The 22,122-nt window shown below is 35.3% G+C and overlaps 1 protein-coding gene across 1 annotated transcript in view; it reads left to right on the top strand.

Annotated features, from left to right (window-relative positions):
• The window catches only part of LOC113178178 (broad substrate specificity ATP-binding cassette transporter ABCG2-like), a 47,694-nt gene extending 33,833 nt beyond the window's left edge, over window positions 1-13,861 (top strand). Inside the window, exons 9-15 of the mRNA XM_077794267.1 lie at window positions 149-231; window positions 5,027-5,116; window positions 6,280-6,404; window positions 8,333-8,487; window positions 10,674-10,763; window positions 11,779-11,864; window positions 13,714-13,861. Coding sequence (XP_077650393.1) covers window positions 149-231; window positions 5,027-5,116; window positions 6,280-6,404; window positions 8,333-8,487; window positions 10,674-10,763; window positions 11,779-11,864; window positions 13,714-13,861 — 777 coding nt within the window. The remainder of the gene's footprint in view (window positions 1-148; window positions 232-5,026; window positions 5,117-6,279; window positions 6,405-8,332; window positions 8,488-10,673; window positions 10,764-11,778; window positions 11,865-13,713) is intronic.
• The last annotated feature ends 8,261 nt before the right edge of the window (window positions 13,862-22,122 follow it).

The raw sequence follows: 22,122 nt of genomic DNA, 5'->3' as shown, positions 1-22,122 counted from the left end.
TTATTTTCCCAGGGACTCTGGCCAAGTCATTTAAAGTGTTGATTTCAATGGAGAGATTTGATTATGTAGCCATATATCTTGTAATAATAAATGATGTGTGAAAATTTTACCTCAAATTGAAATTATTTCCATTTTTCTTTTTGATAAGATGTTTGCCAAATTCATTCTGGGACTGGTTGGAGGTACCACTTTCCTTATGCTAAAAGATGATTGTACTGAAGTCCAGAATAGGTAAGTAAATATAGATATCAATTTGAGAAAATGCTGTTACTGTTTTCAAGCTTATGAACATCCTTTAAATATTTGAATTTATGGTAAATAAATGCCACTGTTTTATTGTGGTAGGATGAGTTAGTGCATTAAAGACTGAATGAAAGAGTTATTTTTATAGATGTATGTATGTATGTATGAAGTAGTGAACTAAACAATTAAAATTTTATACCCTTTTCATCATTCTGAAGTTGATAGTTGGGTGGTATCAAATATATTCCCATTTTGCAGCTACCACCACCATCCAACTCCAGATTATTGTATTCATTTTCCCAAATGGAATCTCCATAAATCAGTAATTCCCAAAATTCACTTCTGCCTGATACTATTCAATTCTGTGTCTCTGAATTTGACTAAGAACCTTATTATATATTGTACTCCTGTAATATTTGTCTTTTGATGATTGACCTATTTCCTTTAGCATAATATCTTCAAGATTCCTCCAAGTTGTAGCATGTATTGGGATTTTTTTCTTTTTAAGGCTAAATAATACTCCATTGTAATATCTATATACTTCATTTTGTTTATCTATTCATCAGTTCATGCAAATTTGAGTTGCTTCCAACTTTTAGCTATTATGAATAATGTTGCTATGGGTTTATAAATATCTCTTTGAGTCCCTATTTTCAGTTCTTTGTGATAGATACTCAGAAATACAATGGCTGGGCCACATGGTAATTCTGCTAATTTTTTGAGGCTCTGCCTTCTGTCTTTCTCTGTGCTGCACCATTTTACATTCTTATCAGTAGCAAACAAGGGTTCCAATTTCACCATGTTCTTACCAAAAGTTGTTAATTTTTCCTTTTCTAAATAATACATATCTGCTGGATTTTTGGTAAAATGTCCTTTGTTCATTTTAAAATTGAATTAATTCCTTTTTGAATATGTGATTTGCAAATATTTTCTTCCATTGTGTAGGTTCGCTTTTACCTTTTTGATAGTGCATTTGGTACACAAATATTTTTAAATTCGATGTAGTCTTGTTTGTTGACATTTGTTACATGTGAGCTAATTTCCTTCATGGTTTTATAATTCATTTGATTTGGGAGTGTAGGTTAGATTTGTAGGAATCAGCTTTTCCTATCTTTTTAAATTATTTTTCTGTTTTATAACACTTATCTTAGTGTTGTGATCATTATCTAGTTTAATTACAATGTGCCTTCAAAAATATCATTTTAGGATGAGACATTTTAGTGGCTATGTCATGTTCATAGCATAGGTGCTTAGCAACACCACAGAACTCAGGGTTCTCATCATAATTCATGTATGCAAACCACTTCTTCCTAGACACTGAACTCCATGCTTGATATTCACAACTTTAAGTACCTTAGGTACCCCTCCCAAGAGCCAGAGTGGTACATGGTCTTATCCCCATTTTACTACTGAGGACACTTGAGAAAGGTTATATCAAGTCTTTTTTGATGTCTATTAAAGGCTGATTATTTTTGAAAGAAAGAATAAACATAAAAGTCAATTCTCTTTTTTCTTTCCTCTCCCCAGCCCCCTCCTCTTTCTTTCCTCCTCCTCCTCCTCCTCCTCCTCCTCCTCCTCCTCCTCCTCCTCCTCCACTAGGGACTAAATCCACAGGTACTCTACTACTGAACTACACGCCCAGAACTATTTATTTTTTTTATTTTGAGAAAGGTTCACTATGATGCCTAAGCTGGTCTCAAACTTGTTGTCCTCCAGCCTCAGTCTCCCCAGTAGCTGTGATTGCATATGTGCATCATTGCACCTGGCTAAACATCATGCAAAAATAAGTTTTTCCTCATGCAAAAATAAGTTTTCTTGTGTGTGGAATCAGGTAGTGTTTCTCTGCAATATGATTATACAGAGATTTTTTTTCCCAAGTTATATCATAATTTTACCATCCTTAGAGGCTTAGATCTCTGGGTCATTTCCAAATATGCTAATATTTGGTTTGTACCCTGTGTAGATTCCATTTCTTAATCCAATAGGACCAAAGACTGTGCTCCTGTCTATTATATCCCTGAAAGCATTTAGGAGAAATATTGAGAAATCTATGCTTAATTGGAAACTTAAAGACAAACTAAAAAGCAAGGCATTAAAGTACTAGAAAACTCCAGAGAAATACAGTAATTTTTTCAGATGTTTTCTGGAGAAATTGGACAATTTCCTTCTTTTAATTTTATTTTGCCTTAAGTTTATTGCTATTTTTTTAAATAAAAACTCGGACTGTGAGAAAATAGACTCTGTGTGTAGCTTGTGTAATCTGTCTTGGGTGATTAATGATTCATTTTTTTTTTTTAGAAAACAATGTTTCAGTTTCGTTTCTGGAACCAAATTCTTAATGCTTTCTTCAGGGCTTAATATCAGTGCCTCATCATTTGAAATTGTCAGGGAGGCCAATGGTTTAGTTCTTCTTTGGAATCAAGCACTGTCTTTGCACTCTCTATAATCTGTGTAATTGAGGAACTAGGTCTCAATCCTGTGTGGACTGAGAGTTTCTTTGACTTCATCATCGTACAATGTTGTGGTGACTATTAAATGAATTAGGAAGTATTTTAAAATAATTGGATATCAGTTCTAGGTATTGACATGAAATAGTTGAAATCAGTTTGTTGAAGAGATATTTGCACTCCCAGAGGTATTTGCGCTCAATCTAAGTGTCCATTCTCAACTAAAGGGAAAAGGATAAGGAAAAGTGAGATGTGTATACACAATGGAGTACTGTTCAGCTCTAAGAAATAAATTTTGGCATTCCTAACATCATGAATGTAAGCTGATAACAAAATATTCTAAATAAATTGAACTGTTAGAAGCAAAGAGTAGAATGGTGGTTGCCAAAGGAAGAGGGATAGGAAAAACAAGAAGAAGATAGTCACGTGTACAAAGTCTCAGGCAGAATAAGGGTTTTTCTTTTCCTTGGAGATGCATTATACAATGTGATGAATATAATAAATACTAATATATATTTCAAAATTTCTGAGAATTAATTTCAAATGTTCTTACCATAAAAATGATAAATATTTGAGGTGTGGATATTACCTTAATTAGCTCAATTTAATGATTTTACATTATGTTTCCTGAACTATACCTTTGTACCTGTAAACATGGAAGTATAATTTTGTGAACTTATCATTAAAAATTTTAAATAAATCAGATAAATAGATAATATAGATGTGGCTTACCAACTTGGAAAGAATTTTAATCAATGAAGTTCCCTAAAAGTAAAAAAAAAATCTTTAATATAAAATAAAGTATCTTATGTTTTAGAAGGAAATTCATAGTCTCCTTTTTTCAGAATCATTAATTTTACTGTACTGTTAGATGTAACAACAAATTAAACTGAATCTTATTATGTCCCTCATTTCTCAAATTAGGTTTCAACTTGACATTAGGTTTAGTCCTGTATCAAAAGTTATGTAGCTGCTTTTCTACTAGGCCTGGATGATTTTTACTCCTTTTAATCATTATATAAATATTTACATTTAAAATAGCCTATATACTTATTTCTTCATGTAAAATTATTGTCTACAGACTCTTATTTTTTACCTTAGAGTAACTGGGGTTCTTCACTTGGATTACAATTTTAAATATGTTCTCTTGTTTTTGTTATTTAAATGATGTGTCACATCACCTCTTTTTTTAAAAAAAAAGTTGCAACTAACATCCTCAATATTAATTAAACTGTTTGGTTGTGAAGTGCAGCCCATTCACATTTGAAGTACTTGTGGTTGCTTTCATGACATCCATAAATCCATCAAAGTGTAGATTAACTGGACATTTTCTTTTTTAAACCTCAATTAATTTGCTAAAAAGAAGCATTAAAAGTCTACCTTTTCACACAGGTGCACAATTTTTTTTCATGAATCAGGATCAGTTTGATTTATTTTCGAAGCACTTTGGAAGCCTGGTAGGAGGGTGCTTGTCCCGTGTCAAGGCTAACTGTCAAGACTTTGCTGATGGTCAGGTGTCTGTTGTATAGAGATAATGTGGGTTCCCTCTGCTGTCTGACATTTTCCTTCCACATGTTTTCCTTTTTTTTTCTTTACTCCACTTGAAAACCAAACTGGCTAAGTGAATTTTTTAACACTTTGGGTCTTTATTGATCTTCCAAATATACATTGGGAAAAATATCATTTTTCTTAAATTGAAGGTGGTAGTATTTCTGTAACCTATGAATTAGCTCAAGATTCCATGATTAAATGCTTTAGACATGGTGGCTTAAACAACATAAATTTATTTTCTCTCAAATTCTCGAATATGGAAATTTGAGCTCAGGGTTCCATTCCAGCAGGGTCATTCTCCTATGAAGGTCTCTTCCTGGCTTGCAGGTAGCAACCTTCACTCTGTACCCTCTTATGGTAGAGCATGATGTGATGTTTCTTCTTATAAGGACTCTAATCACATTTTGGGGTTTCTACTGTCATGACCTCATCTAACCTTATTGTTTCCTAAGTCACCTACTTCCTGATACCCTCATATTGGGGGTGATTGCCTCCACATATCAATTTTTAAAAACACAATTCAGCTCACAGTAAGCTAAGACCATGAATTGCAAATAGGGCTATAATATGGAATTTCAGGGGCACCATGGTGGGGATACAGAAATGGGGAAAGACCTCATGAGTACATGCTTTCCTCTCAGTTTTAACCAGAACATGTCTAAATGTTTTAAAGAAAAAAAAATTTATTTAATGTTATGTCATTTGTGGAAAGAGTTTGTGGGTAGAAAACTGAGCTGATGACATTGAGTTTACCATTTACTTTTGTTCCTTTTCTGTCCTGGCAGGGCCTGGGCACTCTATGTGCTGATTGTCTTCCAGTGTTTCAGCAGTGTGACTGCTGGGGAGATCTTTGAGCTCCAAAAGAAACTGTTTAAGTGAGTAGCTCTCTGTTTCAGAAAGGGACATTGGTAGCTAGCTGTTGGTCAGTCAGGTCACTTCCAGAATGAGGACAAGGATATGATCTTGGAGATTGCCATAACTTGTGTATACTTACCATGCACAGTGTGAACTTTGGAGATACCCGCTTGGGATTACCAATATTAACTGAGAAAATGCACTTATAGGAGAGTAAAAAAATTAAAAGTATGTGGATCCAGACACTAAAGGAAAGAGAGTTTTTTGGTTTGATATGAGCAACCAATCCCAATGCTGCATAAAAAGCAAACAATGAACAAAGTAAAAAGTATCTTTATATTTTAGGGAATAACAGGTCATTGTGACACTTGCAAAAAAAATTTCAGGTGCTTGGAAGTAAGTGATAGTATCACCAGCAAATAAGAAATGGGAAATAAAATTGGCAAAGAATGTGACTTAGTTTAGCCCTCAGTGGATGGAGGAGTAGAAAGACTCAGAGGGCAGCCTTACAGTAAGAAGCAGACTGATTTTATCTCTTTTATTTTTCAAAAATGAAAGAGATTTGCCTATACTTATATGCCAAGGATAGGAATCCTCAGAGAGGGAAAAAATAAGGACACTGGTAGAAGCATTTGGAATTATGGGAGAAAGATGTTAGGAAGAGGAAAGATGAGGATTTGGTAGCTGACATAGCTGCATGTTGGACGTGTGATCATTGAGAAGAAGGCTTTTTCTGCTTTTAACCTGAGAATAGAAATAAAGAGTTTTTAAAAGTCTTCAGGTGCACTGGGGCCTTTATCCTCAAAGTGGGGAGAAGAGAAGCTTCTGTTACACTGGGATTAGCTCCTCACTTCTCAGGCACAGCTAGCCTCAGAAGAGAAACAGAATCTCTGAGGAGAGTGAGGAGGTGCAGACTCTGTCCCTGGAGGGTTGATATGGGTCAGAGTGGGTGGCAGCAGGGGGGGTGCTTCATGAGAGAGGGGCACAGCAAGAGTATGGGGGCTGATGCCCCAGGGAGGCTGTACCTGAGGTGGAGAAGGGTGTGGGAAATCAGACTAGATCCTGTGGGCAGGTGCAGTGTCAGATCTGGTGGCAGCAGGAGTCTGCAGAGCAGCACCTCTTCTGGGCTGAGTCTTCTTGAACTAATCTGGAGTGTGTGGCAAGCTTTTTCTTTCCTCCCCAGACATGAGCACATCAGTGGATACTACAGAGTGTTGCCTTATTTTTTTGGAGAACTGTTAGCTGAATTAATACCCAGGAGGTTGTTTCCAACTATTTTATTTACTTCTGTACTATACTTCATGTTACGTAAGTAGCAAGATGAAGAAGATGTGTCTTTAGTCTTGCATATGAGGTGATGCTCATTTCTCTCTGTGAGCAGTTTCATGGTTATTAAAACTACAAACCAAGCTGTATGTAAGCTATGGAAGTACATGTACACATTGTTCACTCTCTAAAATAACTGTTTATCAATGGCATTGTTGTCAAGTTGTTTTCCCAACCATTTTTTTTAATTGCTACTAGGACTCGAACCCATAGTGTGAATATGAGAGGCAAGTGCTATACCACTCCACTACATCACCAGCCATTTTATTTTTATTTTGTTTAGATATGGAGTCCTGATAAATTGCTCAGGCCTACTTTGAACTTGGGATCCTCCTGCCCCAGCTTCCCAGACACTTGGGATTCCAAGTATGCACCCTATGATTGGGCCAGCCAAATTTAAAACAATTTATAAAACTGCAGTTTACTGAGAGATATGTCATATACAAATATGAAATAAATTTATATAACTATTTGTGGCTATGCCAGAGGAGCTAAGATATGGCTTATCTATCAACATTTTCTCTGTATCTACATATATCTCTGTAGAGATAAAATACAGATTGGTAATATCCTTATGTAAAGGGATATAATGGGAGGAATTAAAAAATCAATATACACACATATTCTTTCTCTCTCTTCTTCTCTAGTCATAGAAACAAAGTTGGTAACTTTGGTGTTTATTCATTTAATAAAAATACGTATTTGATGGCTGTAGACAGATTCCTTTGTGCATTAGGCTCAGGCTTCACTTCAGGTACTATATCAGAATTTCCACCACCCCCTTACACACACACACACACACACACACACACACACACACACACAAGAAATATCTGTTTGTAACAGCATAGTACAGGATAAGAACCACTGATAGAGTTTAAGCCTTCCATTTAGAAAATCAGGTGTGTGATAAAGAATTCATCAATCAGGGCATGGTGTGATTGGCCCTTATCCAGTCTTTTGTGCTAGTGTCCTAATCCCAGTGGCTTGGGAGGCTGAGGGAGGAGGATCATGAATTCAAAGCCAGCCTCAAGAAAACTGAGGCACTAAGCAACTCAGTGAGACCCTATATCTAAATAAAATAAAAATAGGGCTGGGGATGTGGCTCAGTGGTGGAGTGCCACTGAGTTTAATCCTTGGTACCCCAGAAAAAGAAAAAAAGAATTAATCATGAAATCTAGACCCCCAGGCTTCTGATCAGTGTTCTTGCAACTGTTCCAAAACCCTCAGATGGGATGACCCAGATCATTAGCTCAGTATAATTTATAGAGTACTTTAGGAAACTTAATTTAGCCCATTTTCAATCAGACTGTCTAGAAGGACTCAGGTTATAGGAGCATTTTTCCTTACCCCAGGTATTTTTTAATGTCTTATTAGTACCTTATCATTATAAATAATATTGCGGTTCATGTAGACATAATTATACAATCATAGAATTTAATTTGCTCTTGTTCAGTCCATACTACTTCCCCTTTTCCTCCCACTGTGGCATCATAGAATTCTGATCCCAGTTTCTTCACTAATGCATTTATAAAAAAAACAATAAACAATGTGGAGATGTCAGTTTACTTAAATGTGCTCTTGAGAAATTTCCTGTGACAGTAGAATTTGGTCCATTTGTGTTGCCTATATCTCTCTGGCTCAGCAACTCAGAAATTGTGCATTGTTTCACATAAAGGAGCATAGATGTTACATAGAAAAGTATTTCTGCAGTAAATGTAAAAAAAAGAAAATTGTGTGATAACTTCATGTGGTTACATGGAAGGAAACACTAATGATAGTTGGAGAGTAAGTGACATTTTTCATTCTGATATTAGTTTTTCAGAATGTTTAGTGTTATTTGCAAAATAAACAATCTCAAATACAAGGTGACCTAGGAAGCTGGACTGACCCTTTCTTTTCCTTCTAAGTGTTGAAACCAGATGTGGGTGCTTTCTTCATGCTGATGTTTATTGTTTTGCTGGTGGCTTATGCCACTGGTACCATGGCACTTGTCCTGGGAGCAGGTGAGAAGACGATGGACCTAGAGACAATTTTTGTGAATGTCTATTTGGGGATTATGATGGTGAGTGCGAATTGTACTGCTTTGAGAGGGAATCTGTACCATGTTCCTTCCTGCTTCTTCACTTGTCCTGTGAAACCTGCTTTTAGGACTTTGTACAGGACTCCAATGTTTTCTCGAGGCCATGCAGTTGATATTAGAGAATGTGCTGCTTTCCTCCTGGCCCTTATCCAGTTTTTTGTGCTAGTATCCTAATTTTGTTACTATAACTTTTAACCATATACTCACTAATGAGCTTTTTAAAATACTTCTGGGTGGCATATTATGAAACCTTGGTAAACTGGAAACTCAAAACCCATAAGAATTATGATTGGCCAATTCCCTCATTAGAACAACAAGTTCTGTGCCTGACCTTCATGCTGGTGTTAAGAGAATTGCCAGCTCTGTAATCAGCAGAGATGATTTGTTGGATTATGTAGGCTTCAAGATGAAAGTGAAGATCCTTGAGGAGTTTAACAGTGTGTGGCATGAGAAGTCTAACTGGAGTACCTCTTATATTTTGAAAAGAAGTATTGAAGGCACTGGAAAATCCAAAGTCCACAGTGCTAGGTTCCCTCCCTTGTGGGTTCCTGGATGATCTATATCAACATATTCCTGTACATCTTTTGATTGTTTTTAATGTTTACTTAGTTTTAATCTTATATGCCTTAAATTTTGCACTCAATATGATGAATCAGCATATAATTAGTTACCAACCTTCTCCCAATTGCATCAACGATTAATACACACATCTTTTCTGTTCAGGAGGAGGAGATATCTTCCAATGATACATATTTAGCATAATCTTGTGCCAAAGTTTAATTCTTCCATTTATGAATTTGGCAACTACAATGTATATCATTGAGAAAGGGATAAATCTTGATTACAGTTTCTATACCGTCATACTGCAAATAATACCTCATTCAATAAATGAAGAACTTTTGTTTGATTTGATGCTTTGACTAATTGTTGTGTAAAGAATTCTATATGGAAATAAAAAAATCAGTCATAAAACCACATTTAACTCAGAGATGCTGACTTATATGCTAAACACCTAGTTAGGTCCAGTCTAAACATATGCAGACACACTTCTACATAGTCATTGTTCTGCATATCCCAGTGCACTTCACACCAGTTAGGATAAGTGTTATGTGAACCTCATAGCTGTCTCTTGTTTATCTCTAGCAGTTTTTCCTGGCATTTCCACCATGAGACTGTTTTATGGTAGCTTAAAATGGAAGTATTGACTGCATGTTCTGCTGAACTTCAGCATGTTACTCTTTCTTTTTTTCTTTCTTTTTTTGTGTTAGGTCTTTGGAGTATTTATGCAAGCATTTTGAATCCTAAATAATTCCGATAGCATGGGCACAAAATGCAAACCCTTGTAAAAGATAAATCTTATTATTGTGTAGAAGTAGAGAGGAGCATGTGATGCTCAGGATTCTTCTGGTTTTTGTTCTAGATGTCCAGGTTCATGAAGGGGGAAGATACTGGTGGTACAATTTAAGTTGTCAGTACCATCAGCCTTTCATGTCCATGGGTTCCACATCCAAAGATTCAACCAATCATTAATCAGAATTTTTCAATACAAAACTTGTCTCTGAATATATACACTTTTTCTTTTCTTGTCATTGGTTCCAACACTATAAAGTATAATTTTTTTCCTTGATGGTTGACTTGTATTATGTATCAAAAGAAATATGTAAATGATTTAAAATATACAGAATGTACGTATTTAGACATAAAAGATATGCAGGGTTCTATGCAAAGGTTATGCTATTTTAGAAATAATAGATAAAAGCATTGTCAGATTTTGATATCTGTGGATGGGATTTGCTGGGGGCTCCTGGAACTAATTCCTTTTGGATACCAAGGGATGAACTTACTACTTAATCTTCCTTTGTATACAGTTGCATAGAAATTTAAGGACAGAGTCTTGATAATAAAGAATCTCCTGAAATAAGTAGAATACATAATATTGATTACAGGTATATTGTTCTTCACTAAATATCATAAACTGCCTTAGCTATACAGAGGTATATACATGTAAAGGACCAAAATCAGTATTTAAGAGTAAGTGGAAGATATTTCAAGAAAGAGTAGGTCCTAGCAGAAATGTTTTGAAGGTTGTAGAGTTCTTGTGTAGGGTCTTATCTAGAGTTCCTCATAAAAACACTGAACTGATTGACACTTGGTTTTGCTTTTTGTAGGTTTTGTTGGGTATTTCAGTGAATTTTGGAACCATGACACCTTGGCTATCCTGGCTTGAATACTTGAGTATTCCTCATTATGGGTATACGGTAAAATGTCCTTATCTGCCATTGTGACAGAGTTCCCAAAGTGAGAACAATGAAAATAAAACCAAATCTATGGCTATGGGCTATGAACCTCTCCCATCCAGGAATTGTCTTTCTGGAAGGCACCTGGGGTTTTCCCAGTTTTTTCACTGTTTGAGGAAGATGAAGTGTGGGGAGAAATCTAGTAAATAGAAAAAATTGACTAATAAATGAAATACATATTTTGTTTTTTAGTCCAATAAGGGAATCATTAGGAGGAAGGGAGACTGGAGCACATTGTTAATAATAAAAGCTGAATTTAAAGAGAATAAGAAGACTGTCTAATACCCAGAGCCATATTGGCAAGTTAATCAGCTCCAAAGGAAGCTGTGTCTCAACACAATATAACCAAATTTCTAACTCCCATCATTACAACTAGTTTTTGATGAAAACAACTGAGGAAACATTGTTATTATAAACTGTCATTTATAATAACATTGTTATTATAAACTGACAATGTTCACTAAGCACTATCATATTATTTTAATTTTGGTTTTTATGGGATCATAAAATTGAATGAGAAGAAGGAAGCTTGGCTTATATAGCCAGAGATCTCGCTTTTTTACAATGAGAAGCAACATCTCTGACCTAGGCCTCTTGATTACCAGGGCAAATATATTAGCCGCTATGCTGTGAAAAAGGCTGTGAATGTAAGACTTGGTATGTTTTTAGAAACAGTAATGGAGATTAAGCTTGAGGACATAATTGTGATAATTCTTTGGCAACTTTTTCTTTTTTCAGTAAGAGTTTAACCTAGAGTCCTGTGCATACCGGGCAAGCACCCTACCACTGAGCTACTTCCCCAGCACTTTTTATTTTTTAAGACAAGTCTCCTTACCTTCAGTTGCCCAGGTTATCTTGGAACTTGCCATCCTCCTGCCTGAGTTTCCCCACCATCTGGGATTATGGGTATGCACTTATGTACCTGGACACTTTTGAAATTCACAACCTTTTATCTTGTATTGTCCCCCTTATATAGGCTTTGCAGCATAATGAATTTTTGGGACAAAACTTCTGTCCAGAACTCAATGCAACAGAAATCAGTGGCTGTGCCAGCTATGTGATGTAAGTTTCCATTCCATGTCATAATGAGATTTCTTACCAGTATGATAAGATATAGAAAGTGCCCTGGGTTTAGAGCCCAAGCTCAATGAATCTTTCTGAATGTAAGTTTTCCCACTCATAAAGTGAGACCTTGTATACTAGTGCATGTGAACATGCTGTACTTGTATTCCACTACAGTCAATGTTGTATTAAATGTGGAGAAATGTTTGTATTCACCCTTTTGAAAAATTATTTTAATGTTTTGATTATGAGATTGAATTCTTATTTTTCAGAACATTTGAAGTTGAAATGGGTGTTTCAATAATTTAGCAAGGGTTCATAATCTCTGGACTGAATGGATTATATAGTATCTATGAGCCTAGCCTGTGGATAGCAGTAAGAACTAACAGGGCAGTGATAGCATCAAGGGAATGAACATTGTCCCCCAGGTCCTGGCTCTTCCCTTTGTTCACATATGTTGGAGCTGTAGTGAAATCAAAGGCTGCTCAGTTTTTGTTTTTGTTTCTCTCTCTCTCTCTCTCTCTCTCTCTCTCTCTCTCTCTCTCTCTGTGTGTGTGTGTGTAAACTGAATACTACCTATTAAAGGAAATACCCTTTAAAGAAAAAAAAACATTATTTCAGTAAATTGAGAAGGAAGTCTTATTTTCATATAATGTCATTAAAAAAAATTAAAGTATCTTGCTTCAAATTTTTGATAATGCTTACTTTTTCAATGATTGAAAATGATTTGACTTTGATGCTTAAGTTAATAAAAGAGAGAGAGAATGAGAATGCTAGAATACTAAAACTCTCCTGGATATTTCAAATAGTATAGAAATAATTCTATACCAACCAGAAAATCTGTGAAGAGGACTTTTCCTTACCTTTCTACTCTCTTTTGTTTGATCTGGGCATGGCATTTTTGTAACACAAAATTTGTGCAAGGCTGCTTGTCAGAATAAAGTAGACAGGGAAAGTGGGAACAAATAAGGAAGAGCCACCACAGGCTTCATGCTTACATGGACCCTATCCTCACAAGAGGAAGGATGAAGCTCCTCTTACAGCAAAGAGAGGTCACAGATGTTTTTATAACTGCTAAATTCCAAAACATGGGACAATAGCACATAAATGGCAGCTGTTGATAACTGTAGCTACACTAGGTGTTTTTAGTATCACATGCTTTTCTACCAGTGGCAGGAATGGTGCTTCCTGCTGTGCTCCAGCTGGTACTTCAGCCCTAAGTCTGATTCCTGGGACTGCAGGTGACATTCTAGAGCTGAATATCTGTGATGCTCTTCACAGTCTTGGTCAAAGAGCCAACAGACATGACTCTGGCTGGAAACTCTTGCTTCCCCTTTGTCCTAGTTTTACAATACTTAGCCTATGTTTTTAGGATGGCTGTCTTGTGGGTGAGCAGAACTGTGTGGAGCTTTGATCATCTTAGCAAGGGTCATAGGTGTCATTAGGTAAAACTGAAGGTGTCCCATTAGAAGTAAGTGAAAGTGTATCAGATGAGATATTTCCTTTGAAGACAGCAGTACTATAGATTTGTAAATAAAAGAAGCTAGAAATTTGCTCCACAGTGTATCTTTGTAGGCTTGGTCAAGTTTGTTAAGTCTACTCCCCTCCTCTTTTAAATGTGTATATCTATATCCCCTTGGATTGTTTTAAGATATAACTAAGCTATTAGGTGCAAGTTGCTTGGCATAGTAGCAAAATTTAAGCACTTAATGACTTTTAGCTATTATATATGAAAGGCTAACTCCTAATGATTTGGTTAAACTATAGGTTTCTTTAACAAAAGAAAAGGGAATGTATTCAGTAAAATTTGACAGATGCTAGGAATTTAGATTGTTTTATTGAATTTCAGATGTACTGGTGAAGAACTCTTGACAATCCAAGGCATCGATATCTCACTTTGGGGCTTATGGAAGAATCTCCTGAGTTTGACTTGTATGATTATTATCTTCCTCACAATTACCTACTTAAAACTGGTATTTCTTAAAAAATATCCTTAAGTTCCCCTTTAATTTACTATGAATTGCCCTCGCTTCAAAAGGATTTATTTTAAGTATGTGATGAAGACTTTTTGTGGTCTTGTGGTCAGCTGCCACTACACTGTTATATAGCAACAATTATTTTCAATAGAAACATTCAGAAAAATCCAATAGACTGCATTATACACAAAAGAACCCAAGTCAAAAATTACTAATATTATGCATTGCATACTAGTTCATCTCTACAGACCAGGAAGAAAAAACATAGTCTATTTTATTGACAAAAAAAGGAAAATTAAATTCTAGAAATGCTTGTCAGGTTACTAATGTCTCTGGTATCAGTTTTCTGATCTTCAAAATGAATAAGCCAGTTGATAGTCCTCCAGTTTTAATAGGCTATGAATCTCTAATCTGCCATTGTTTAGTAACAGATGTATGAATGCTTTATGGGAAGTATTAAATCTAAAATATGTTAGAAAAACCAGTATTATTCTGGGATAAGAAAAGTCATGATGACTGAAAAACATGTCTTTGATGGAATTTACTGATACTTACCTAATGGAATTGTTAGAGCTTAGGAGTCTTGGCTGGGTGCTTTGGGCTACAGGTGGTAGAGGACCAGGGGTCTGGAGACATGACTCTTGTGTCATTTCTGGGACATTCTGCTCTGAAGTCACTTCACTTCCTGGCATGGTTCAGTGGTGTATAATCAGGTTGCATCCAAATCTCCTGTGGAGACTTGCTATGCTACATGTCTGGCCCTGCCTTGCCCACCACAGCAGCACCTGAAGAGACATCTCCCTGAAGAACTCACCAGAACCAGATTTTGTCATATCCAAGGTCCTCTCAGCTCTGAAAACGTTACACTTGTGGTTTAATAAGTTGTACTTAGATAATTATACAAGGTCCCCCCATCTACACAAGGTCCCCCTGCCACTTGTATATCTCATTTATCTCCCCAAGCTGCCTTTACCAGGAATGAGGAAGTATTTACCAGTATTATGAAAATGTTTTTATACAGGAAAGTTATTTATTTTCGTATACTGACTTTGTAACCTGTTATTTGGCCAAATTTGTTACCTCTAGCAGTCGTTTGATGGAGTTTTGGGATCTTCTAGGTATAGTATCATACCACCTACAAACAGTGATATTTTAACTTCTTTCTTTCCTAGTTTTATCACTTTTATTTCCTTCTCTTGCCAAATTGCTGTGGCTAGGCTAGAATGTCTAGCACTATATCAAATAGGAGTGGTGAGAGTGGACATTCTTGTATGGTGCCAGACTTTAAAGGAAATGCTTTTAAGTTTTCCCCATTTACTATGAGGTTGTATTTGAATTTTTCAAAGATAGGCTTTGATATTGAGGTAGGTTCCTTTGATCCTTATATTCTTCAATGTGTTTATCATGAATGGGTGCTGAATTGTGTCAAGGGCCTTCTCTACATCTATTGAGTTCTTCATGAAGATGGAATCCTTGCATCTCTAGAATAAAAATAACTTGATCATGGTGTACAATTAATATGTTGAACACAATGTGCTAATGTTTTATTAAGTATTGCTGCATCTAGGTTCACAGAGATATTGGTCTATAGTTTTCTTGGCTTGATGTGTCCTTATCTAATTTTGGTATGAGTAAGAGACTAGCCTCATAGAATTAATTCAGAAGTGTTTCATCACTTCTATTTTATGCAATAATTTGAGGAATATTGGCATAAGTTCTTCTCAGATTTGGTAGAATTCGATCTTTCAGTTATAGGATCATACCATCTACAAACAATGGTAGAATCCATGTGGTTCTGAGCTTTCTTTGTTGGAAAGCTTTTTATTAGTACTTGTATCTTATTACAAGTTATTGGTCTGTTTAGGTTTTCTATGTCCTCTTGATTCAGTTTTGGCACATTGTATTTGTTTAGAAATGTATTCATTTATAATTTTCAGTTAGAGTATATAGTTTCAAAATAGTCTCTGATGATTTGCTAGATTTCTGAAAAGTTTATAGTGATTTCTCCTTTTATCTCTAATTTTATTAATTTAGGTTTTCTCTGTTTTCCTTTTGGTTAGCTTGGCTAAGGGCTTATCAATCTTATTTAGCTTTTTAAAGAATAGATTTTTTATATTGATCCTTTGTATGTTTTTTTTTATTCTCAAGTTTATTGATTTTGGCTCTGATCTTAATTTATTTCCTTCCTTCTACTGTTTTTGGAATTGGTGTTTTCTTCTACAGCCTCTCTAGGCTTTTGTCATGTGTATTTCTAATTTCATTCCATTATAATCTGATAAGATGCAAAAATATATCAAATTTGTTTTTGTATTGCTGAGATTTGCTTGATGGCCTAAAATGTAGTCTACTTTGGACAAGATTCCCTAAGATTCTGAAAAGAAACTGTATTTAGCTGTTGTTGAATGAAATATTCTGTAGATGATCTGTTAGGTCCATCTGTTAGATCCATTGAAATATTCTATAGATGATCTGTTAGGTCCAAAGAGTCTTACTGAGTTAATATATGAATGACCTATCTAATTGGGAGAGAGGTGTGTTCAGATCACCAAGTTTTATGATATGGGGTCGGTCTGGGGCTTCAATTTCAGTGGTGTCTTTTCTGTCTAACTAGTTGCACCCACATTTTGCATATAAATATTTATTTTTGTTACATCTTGTTGGATTGTTATTTTTATTAATAAAAAGTGACCTTCTTTGTCTCTTCTAATTAATTTTGTGGTAAAATCTGGTTTGTCAGATATGAGAGTATCCACTTCTACTTGTTTTTGGATTCTATTTGCATGGTATATCAATTCCATTTTTTTGTTATGGCTATTTTTGCCTGTAAGGGACAAATCTTGCAAGCAACATTTTAATCCGTTTCCCCAACTTGTGTCTTTTAATTGCAGAGTTGAAACCATTTACATTCAGTATTATTGTACAGATATATTTATTAATTCCTTCCATTTTGACTTATCTCTAATGTTTAATTTGGTCCCATTTCTCCTTCACTAAACTATTCAATGAGATTTGTTCTTTTGTGAGCTCTGAGGCTTGTTTTTTATTACTTCTATGTGGAGTATTTCCTTAAGTAAGTTCTGTAGTGCTGGATTTTGTAGTCAGGAATTCTTTTACTTTTGTCTTTGATTTGGAATAGTAGTTTTGCTGGATATAGAAGTCTTGGTTTGTAGTTATTTTCTTTCAGACTTGGAACATATTCCAACATATTGTTCCAAGTTATAGTGGTTTATTTTTGTTAATGGAACACAATAAACCACAGAATAAATGAATGCTAGTTGCTGTTTATAGTTCAGGTACTCTTGTCAGGTTATCAAGCATGATTTCAAGAAAACTGAGACCATGGAAGATTCCATTATAGAGTGAGTGCTGAGAAATCAGAAGTTATTCTGATAGATTTGCATCCAAATGTGAAGTGACATTTTCCTCTTGAAGCTTTTATAAGTCTATCCTTGTTTTGTGCATTAGGCATTTTTATTATAATGTGTCATAGAGGGGTTGTTAATTTTTTTAATCTTTTCTACATGCCTCCTGTAGCTGGATGTGCATCTCACTTTGAAGGTTTGGAAAATTTTCTTTTATTATTTCCATAAAAACTTTATTTATTCCACTAGCCTGCATCTCACAGTACTCCTCAGTTTCAGTGATTCTTAAATTTGGTTTCTTCATGTTGTCCTAGAGTTCTTGTATATTCTGATCATAGTTATATTTTTTGTTTTTCCTATAATGCTGTCTGAATGTTGAAGGCTGGCCACTTTGTCTTCTAACTTTGATATTATGTCTTCAGCATGTTCTGCACTATTAGAGAGGCTTTCAACTGCACACACTATATAATTTATTGTGTCTTTTATTTCTAAGATTTCTGTTTGGTTCTTTTTCAAAAATTCTATCTCCTTATTAAATTTCTCATTCATATTCTGTACTGGCTTCTTTCATTTCTTCATTTGTTTTTCCGTGTTTTCTTGGAATTCATTGATCATTTTTATAATTATTCTCTTAAATTTATCATCTGATATGTCATCCACTTTAATATCTTTGGGGTCAGCTGCTGAACTTTAGGGGTGTTGTGTTAGTTTGTTTTTCATATTTTTTGTTTTCTTGTGTTAGGCTTACATCTATTGTGAGATACTCTTTAGGACCATTCTTCACTTGCCAAAGTATCCTAGAATGATACATATTAAGATCCCCATAGGTATCGTATCCACTACCTTTGTGTTCTTTCTATTTTGTTCTGTAGCAGTGCATAGCCACCAATTTTACTGGTTTTGACTCAGTCTTTTAATATATAATCATGCCTCACTCACAGATACCTATGTTCAAACATCTTCAGTAGAGAGAAATATGCCTACTAGAAATATTCACAAAATATGCCTACTTGAAAAAACAGAATTATTAATGCTTATGTTTTCAATTAATAAGAATGTAAACATATTATTTTATATTTGTCCTCTCTTTTATTTTAATTTTGCCTTTTTATATTTTTATTATATTAAAATACATAATAAAATTCATTACAACAACATTTTTAAAGTGTTAGTTTATTTTTCATAAGATAAATAACAAAATGTTACTTCTTGAAAAGTTACTTAAGAATGCATATATTCTTATAAATATTTTTTACATTTTATTAGATGTAAGATTTAATATAGAATGCATGGACCAGTTGATTTTGTTAATGGAACACAATAAACCACAGAATAAATGAATGCTAGTTGCTATTTATAGTTCAGGTACTCTTGTCAGGTTGTCAAGCATGACTTCAAGTAAACTGAGGCCATGGAAGATTCCTTGTGTGTTGGGGGTGAGAGGGAAGAAGGGGAAAAATTTCTGAAGAGAGATATTTGGAAAAATGATGTTGAAATGTAAGTATATATACCTCTTTCCTTGTCTTTGAATTCATCCTCCACGATCTTTAAGTTTTAATTTTATTAACATTTATTGCATCCATAGATGTAAAAAGTAGCAACATTCATTTATGAAATATCTTTGGCCTACTCCAGTGCTTGTTCAATGGTATTTATGACAGAATGTCAAGGTGGCAGGAATGGAACTTTCACAGGTACTATGATGCTGGGCTCTCACCAAGGTTGATGAGCTCATGACCACATCTGATGCTTGAGCTTGAAATAGCAGGGGGTGACACCAAGTTCTTAGTATAATCCTGACCTTTGGAGACCAGATTATCTTTCAACTTCCTGGCAAGTTGATTACATGCAATAACAGAATTTTTTCTTATATGTATATATTTTTTTCTTATATGTATATGTATAGACTATCTTGGGCATTAGATACTTATGGAGGTATTACCTTTCCGAAAATGTTTTTGTATTGTCTGCAATAGCAAAATGGTTTTGATAAAGAACATTATAACCTACAAAGCCTAAAATATTTACAATCTGTTTATGTAAGCTTGTAGGCCTCTACATTAAATCAATAGTTTTTTTTTTCCAATAGTTGGAATACTCAGGTTGATGAATCAAGCAATATTTCCCTCTCATAATATTATTTCCATTAACATTCCATAATATTATAATTTTTATAACTTATACTTGTGTCTCTGTAGATTTAGGACCTCCTATATTAGGGGTTCTGAATTCTAAAGAGTCAGGGGACAGGGACACCTGGAAATAAAGGAGAGGTTCTATGGAATCTGACAGTGTCTGTCACTTAGTCACTTTGAGATTTCCATACTGCTAGAACAGCAGCAAAAAAAAATATTATAATACTGGTCATCCCTGTCACCTGGAAGGCTCTAGTTACTGTCACACAATGGATACAGTTTGTAGAGGAAACTTGTTCCTCATGCTGGTAGGGGCATATGAGCCTAGACTCTAAGCCCTTAGGTTTAAAGGTGTGGATCACTGTGCCAGGCAAGCAACTTAGTAGAGCTGAAGTACTGGCAAAGAATGAGGACCTTCTAGAAAGAAAGGCATAGGAGAGAAGATTTGTGATCAGAGCCTGTCACTAGCAGCAACAATAGAAACCAGCTAGTTCCATGAACCCTCTGTGCTATTTTCTAGAAATTACAATTAGTGTCTCAAATATTGCAGAAAGGACTTAACATAATTGAGTGGATCTGAATGATGTCAGGGGTGGGAAAAAGTGAGTACTGTTGGTACTGTCATTTCTCTTCTGGACACCTCCACTTTTGGTTGCAACTGTGGTGGGCAGTTCCATGTGGGCTGAGCTCATTCTGATACTATCTCTCCTTAAGCCTGAACCACACCACTTTCTACTTTTCTCCTTTCAGGCCTTCTCCAAATCTAAAGGAAGCTAACTCTTGTGCAAGTAGCTGGAAATTGCAGGAATAAAACTCCATGAGCATCCACAATAAACAGGAATCAGGCCAGAGAGAAATACCCAAACCTCTTGTTTTTCAGATGGAAATATGCAAGACATTCCTTCTTGGAAGGAAAGCAAAAGGAGAAAGAAGCAAGATGCAGAGGCAACAAAGACTAAGTGGTAAAAGGGCTGCTTGTCTGAGCTGCTGGCTTTATTTATATCAATATGTTACATTTGATCACAGTATAAGATGTTTTGCTTTCATTAGACATGTGCTCTGGCCAAGCACACATTGGTTATCTCAAGAGTACCTGGGAAAGACTGCAAAATATTCCAACCATGGGAAAGAGAGCACCTGTTACCTCTCAGAAGTTTGCTCACCAGAGGAATACTGACTGATATATTTCCATGGTCAGAACTCTACAGCTCCCCTTTTTTGTTGTATGGCCTTTGGGATAAATAACACTTGTTTTCTCTTTAATATTGGTGGAGGCAAAAAAATAGGGTAGGGATTGACAGAAATAAGCACTACATAACAATCCCAGTATTAGTAAATACCCACTTATGAATAGTTGTTTAATCTAATAAAATTGGGTAACCATGAAGCTACCAGTCCAATAAATTTAAGCCTCTATCATCTTGTTGGATCTTTTCAATAAAGTTTTTAAGGTAATTTAAGTCCTTTGAAATAGATTTACTATTATCACTTAGGTTAAAGCAACACATATTGTTAAATTCACTACAGCCTCTATGAAGTAACAATAATAAATAATCAATTGCAGCACAAGTGTCAAAAATGGCTTGACAGTATTGCTTTTGCTCTTCATTTAACATGGTGATTGTCCTAGACATATGATTGACATTTTCTACCATAACACAGGCCAATTTCATGAATGTTTTGTAAGCCTCAACAGTCAGTCCAGGGATGCCCAACCTGGAAAATGTCAAAGCAGCAAATTCTGTCTTAGAGAGAAGCCTTACTGAATCATCACAATTTTTATTAAAGGGAATATTCTTTTTTGGATGTGTTGTGCAGGATGGTAGCCTAACAAATCCTGTGAGGATGGCAGAAACACAATCAATCTGCTATGCAACGATGGGTAACATGAGACTTATTAGCAGGGATATAATTGAAGGTATATGTTCCACAAGAACCATCCTGGTGGTAAGGGTATGTATGTATGTATGTATGGTAAGGTATGTATGGATATGAAATATCTATACATATTGAGCTCCACCTTGGTACAGTTAAATGGGGCTTTCCCAAAGAAACACATTTGCATATACAGTTGTGAAACTCCGCACAAGTGTCAGTTGCAATTAAGGCAACAGTGGGTGTAAGTAACATCATAGCATGGAAGGCTTGGCATGTTGAGGGCTTCCCAAATTATAAGAATCTCTGTAGGATATGAGCTTTTGGATACCTATTTTGGAGGACATTGTCATATTCATAATTTTTTGTGCAAAGCAGCACACAGGAAGAAGATAGGAGCCCAATATACTTTCCACATCAATGTCTTGGTGAACACAAATCTCAGATTAATTAACAATTTCAGCTGGGTGAACCCAGATATTATAGTGGGCTCTAGACATTAAAGAGTCTGATTTTACTGAATTTACCACAGCTAGAGTATATACAACAGCAAGACAACATTATAATAAGGATCAAAACATTCACAGAGTTTTGTGTAAGTTTAGAAAAAAAAAACAGTAACCAAATTTTTCAAAGTACATTCCAACTCAATTGAGTCAAAAGCTGTTGGGCTGAGACTGTTAATGATTTTCTATCCCTCCAAGTCACTGGAGGTTGAGTATCTCAGGGTCCTTTTCTAGTGTTCTTTCTCTTTCGAGGAGAATGATTATCATTTTGTTTGGGGAAATCCTCCTCCAAGGTCAAATGAAACATGGGAATCAGGTTATGAAATCTCTGATGCCAATCATGATTGACAGGTCTCATACATGAGGCTGGAATCCAAACAGAACCTATTGGTGTAAGCACAACA

Source organism: Urocitellus parryii (assembly GCF_045843805.1).
Source record: "Urocitellus parryii isolate mUroPar1 chromosome 10 unlocalized genomic scaffold, mUroPar1.hap1 SUPER_10_unloc_3, whole genome shotgun sequence".
Lineage (NCBI taxonomy): Eukaryota > Metazoa > Chordata > Mammalia > Rodentia > Sciuridae > Urocitellus > Urocitellus parryii.
Note: the sequence above shows the minus strand (reverse complement) of the source record. Positions and strands in the feature narration are given on the sequence as shown.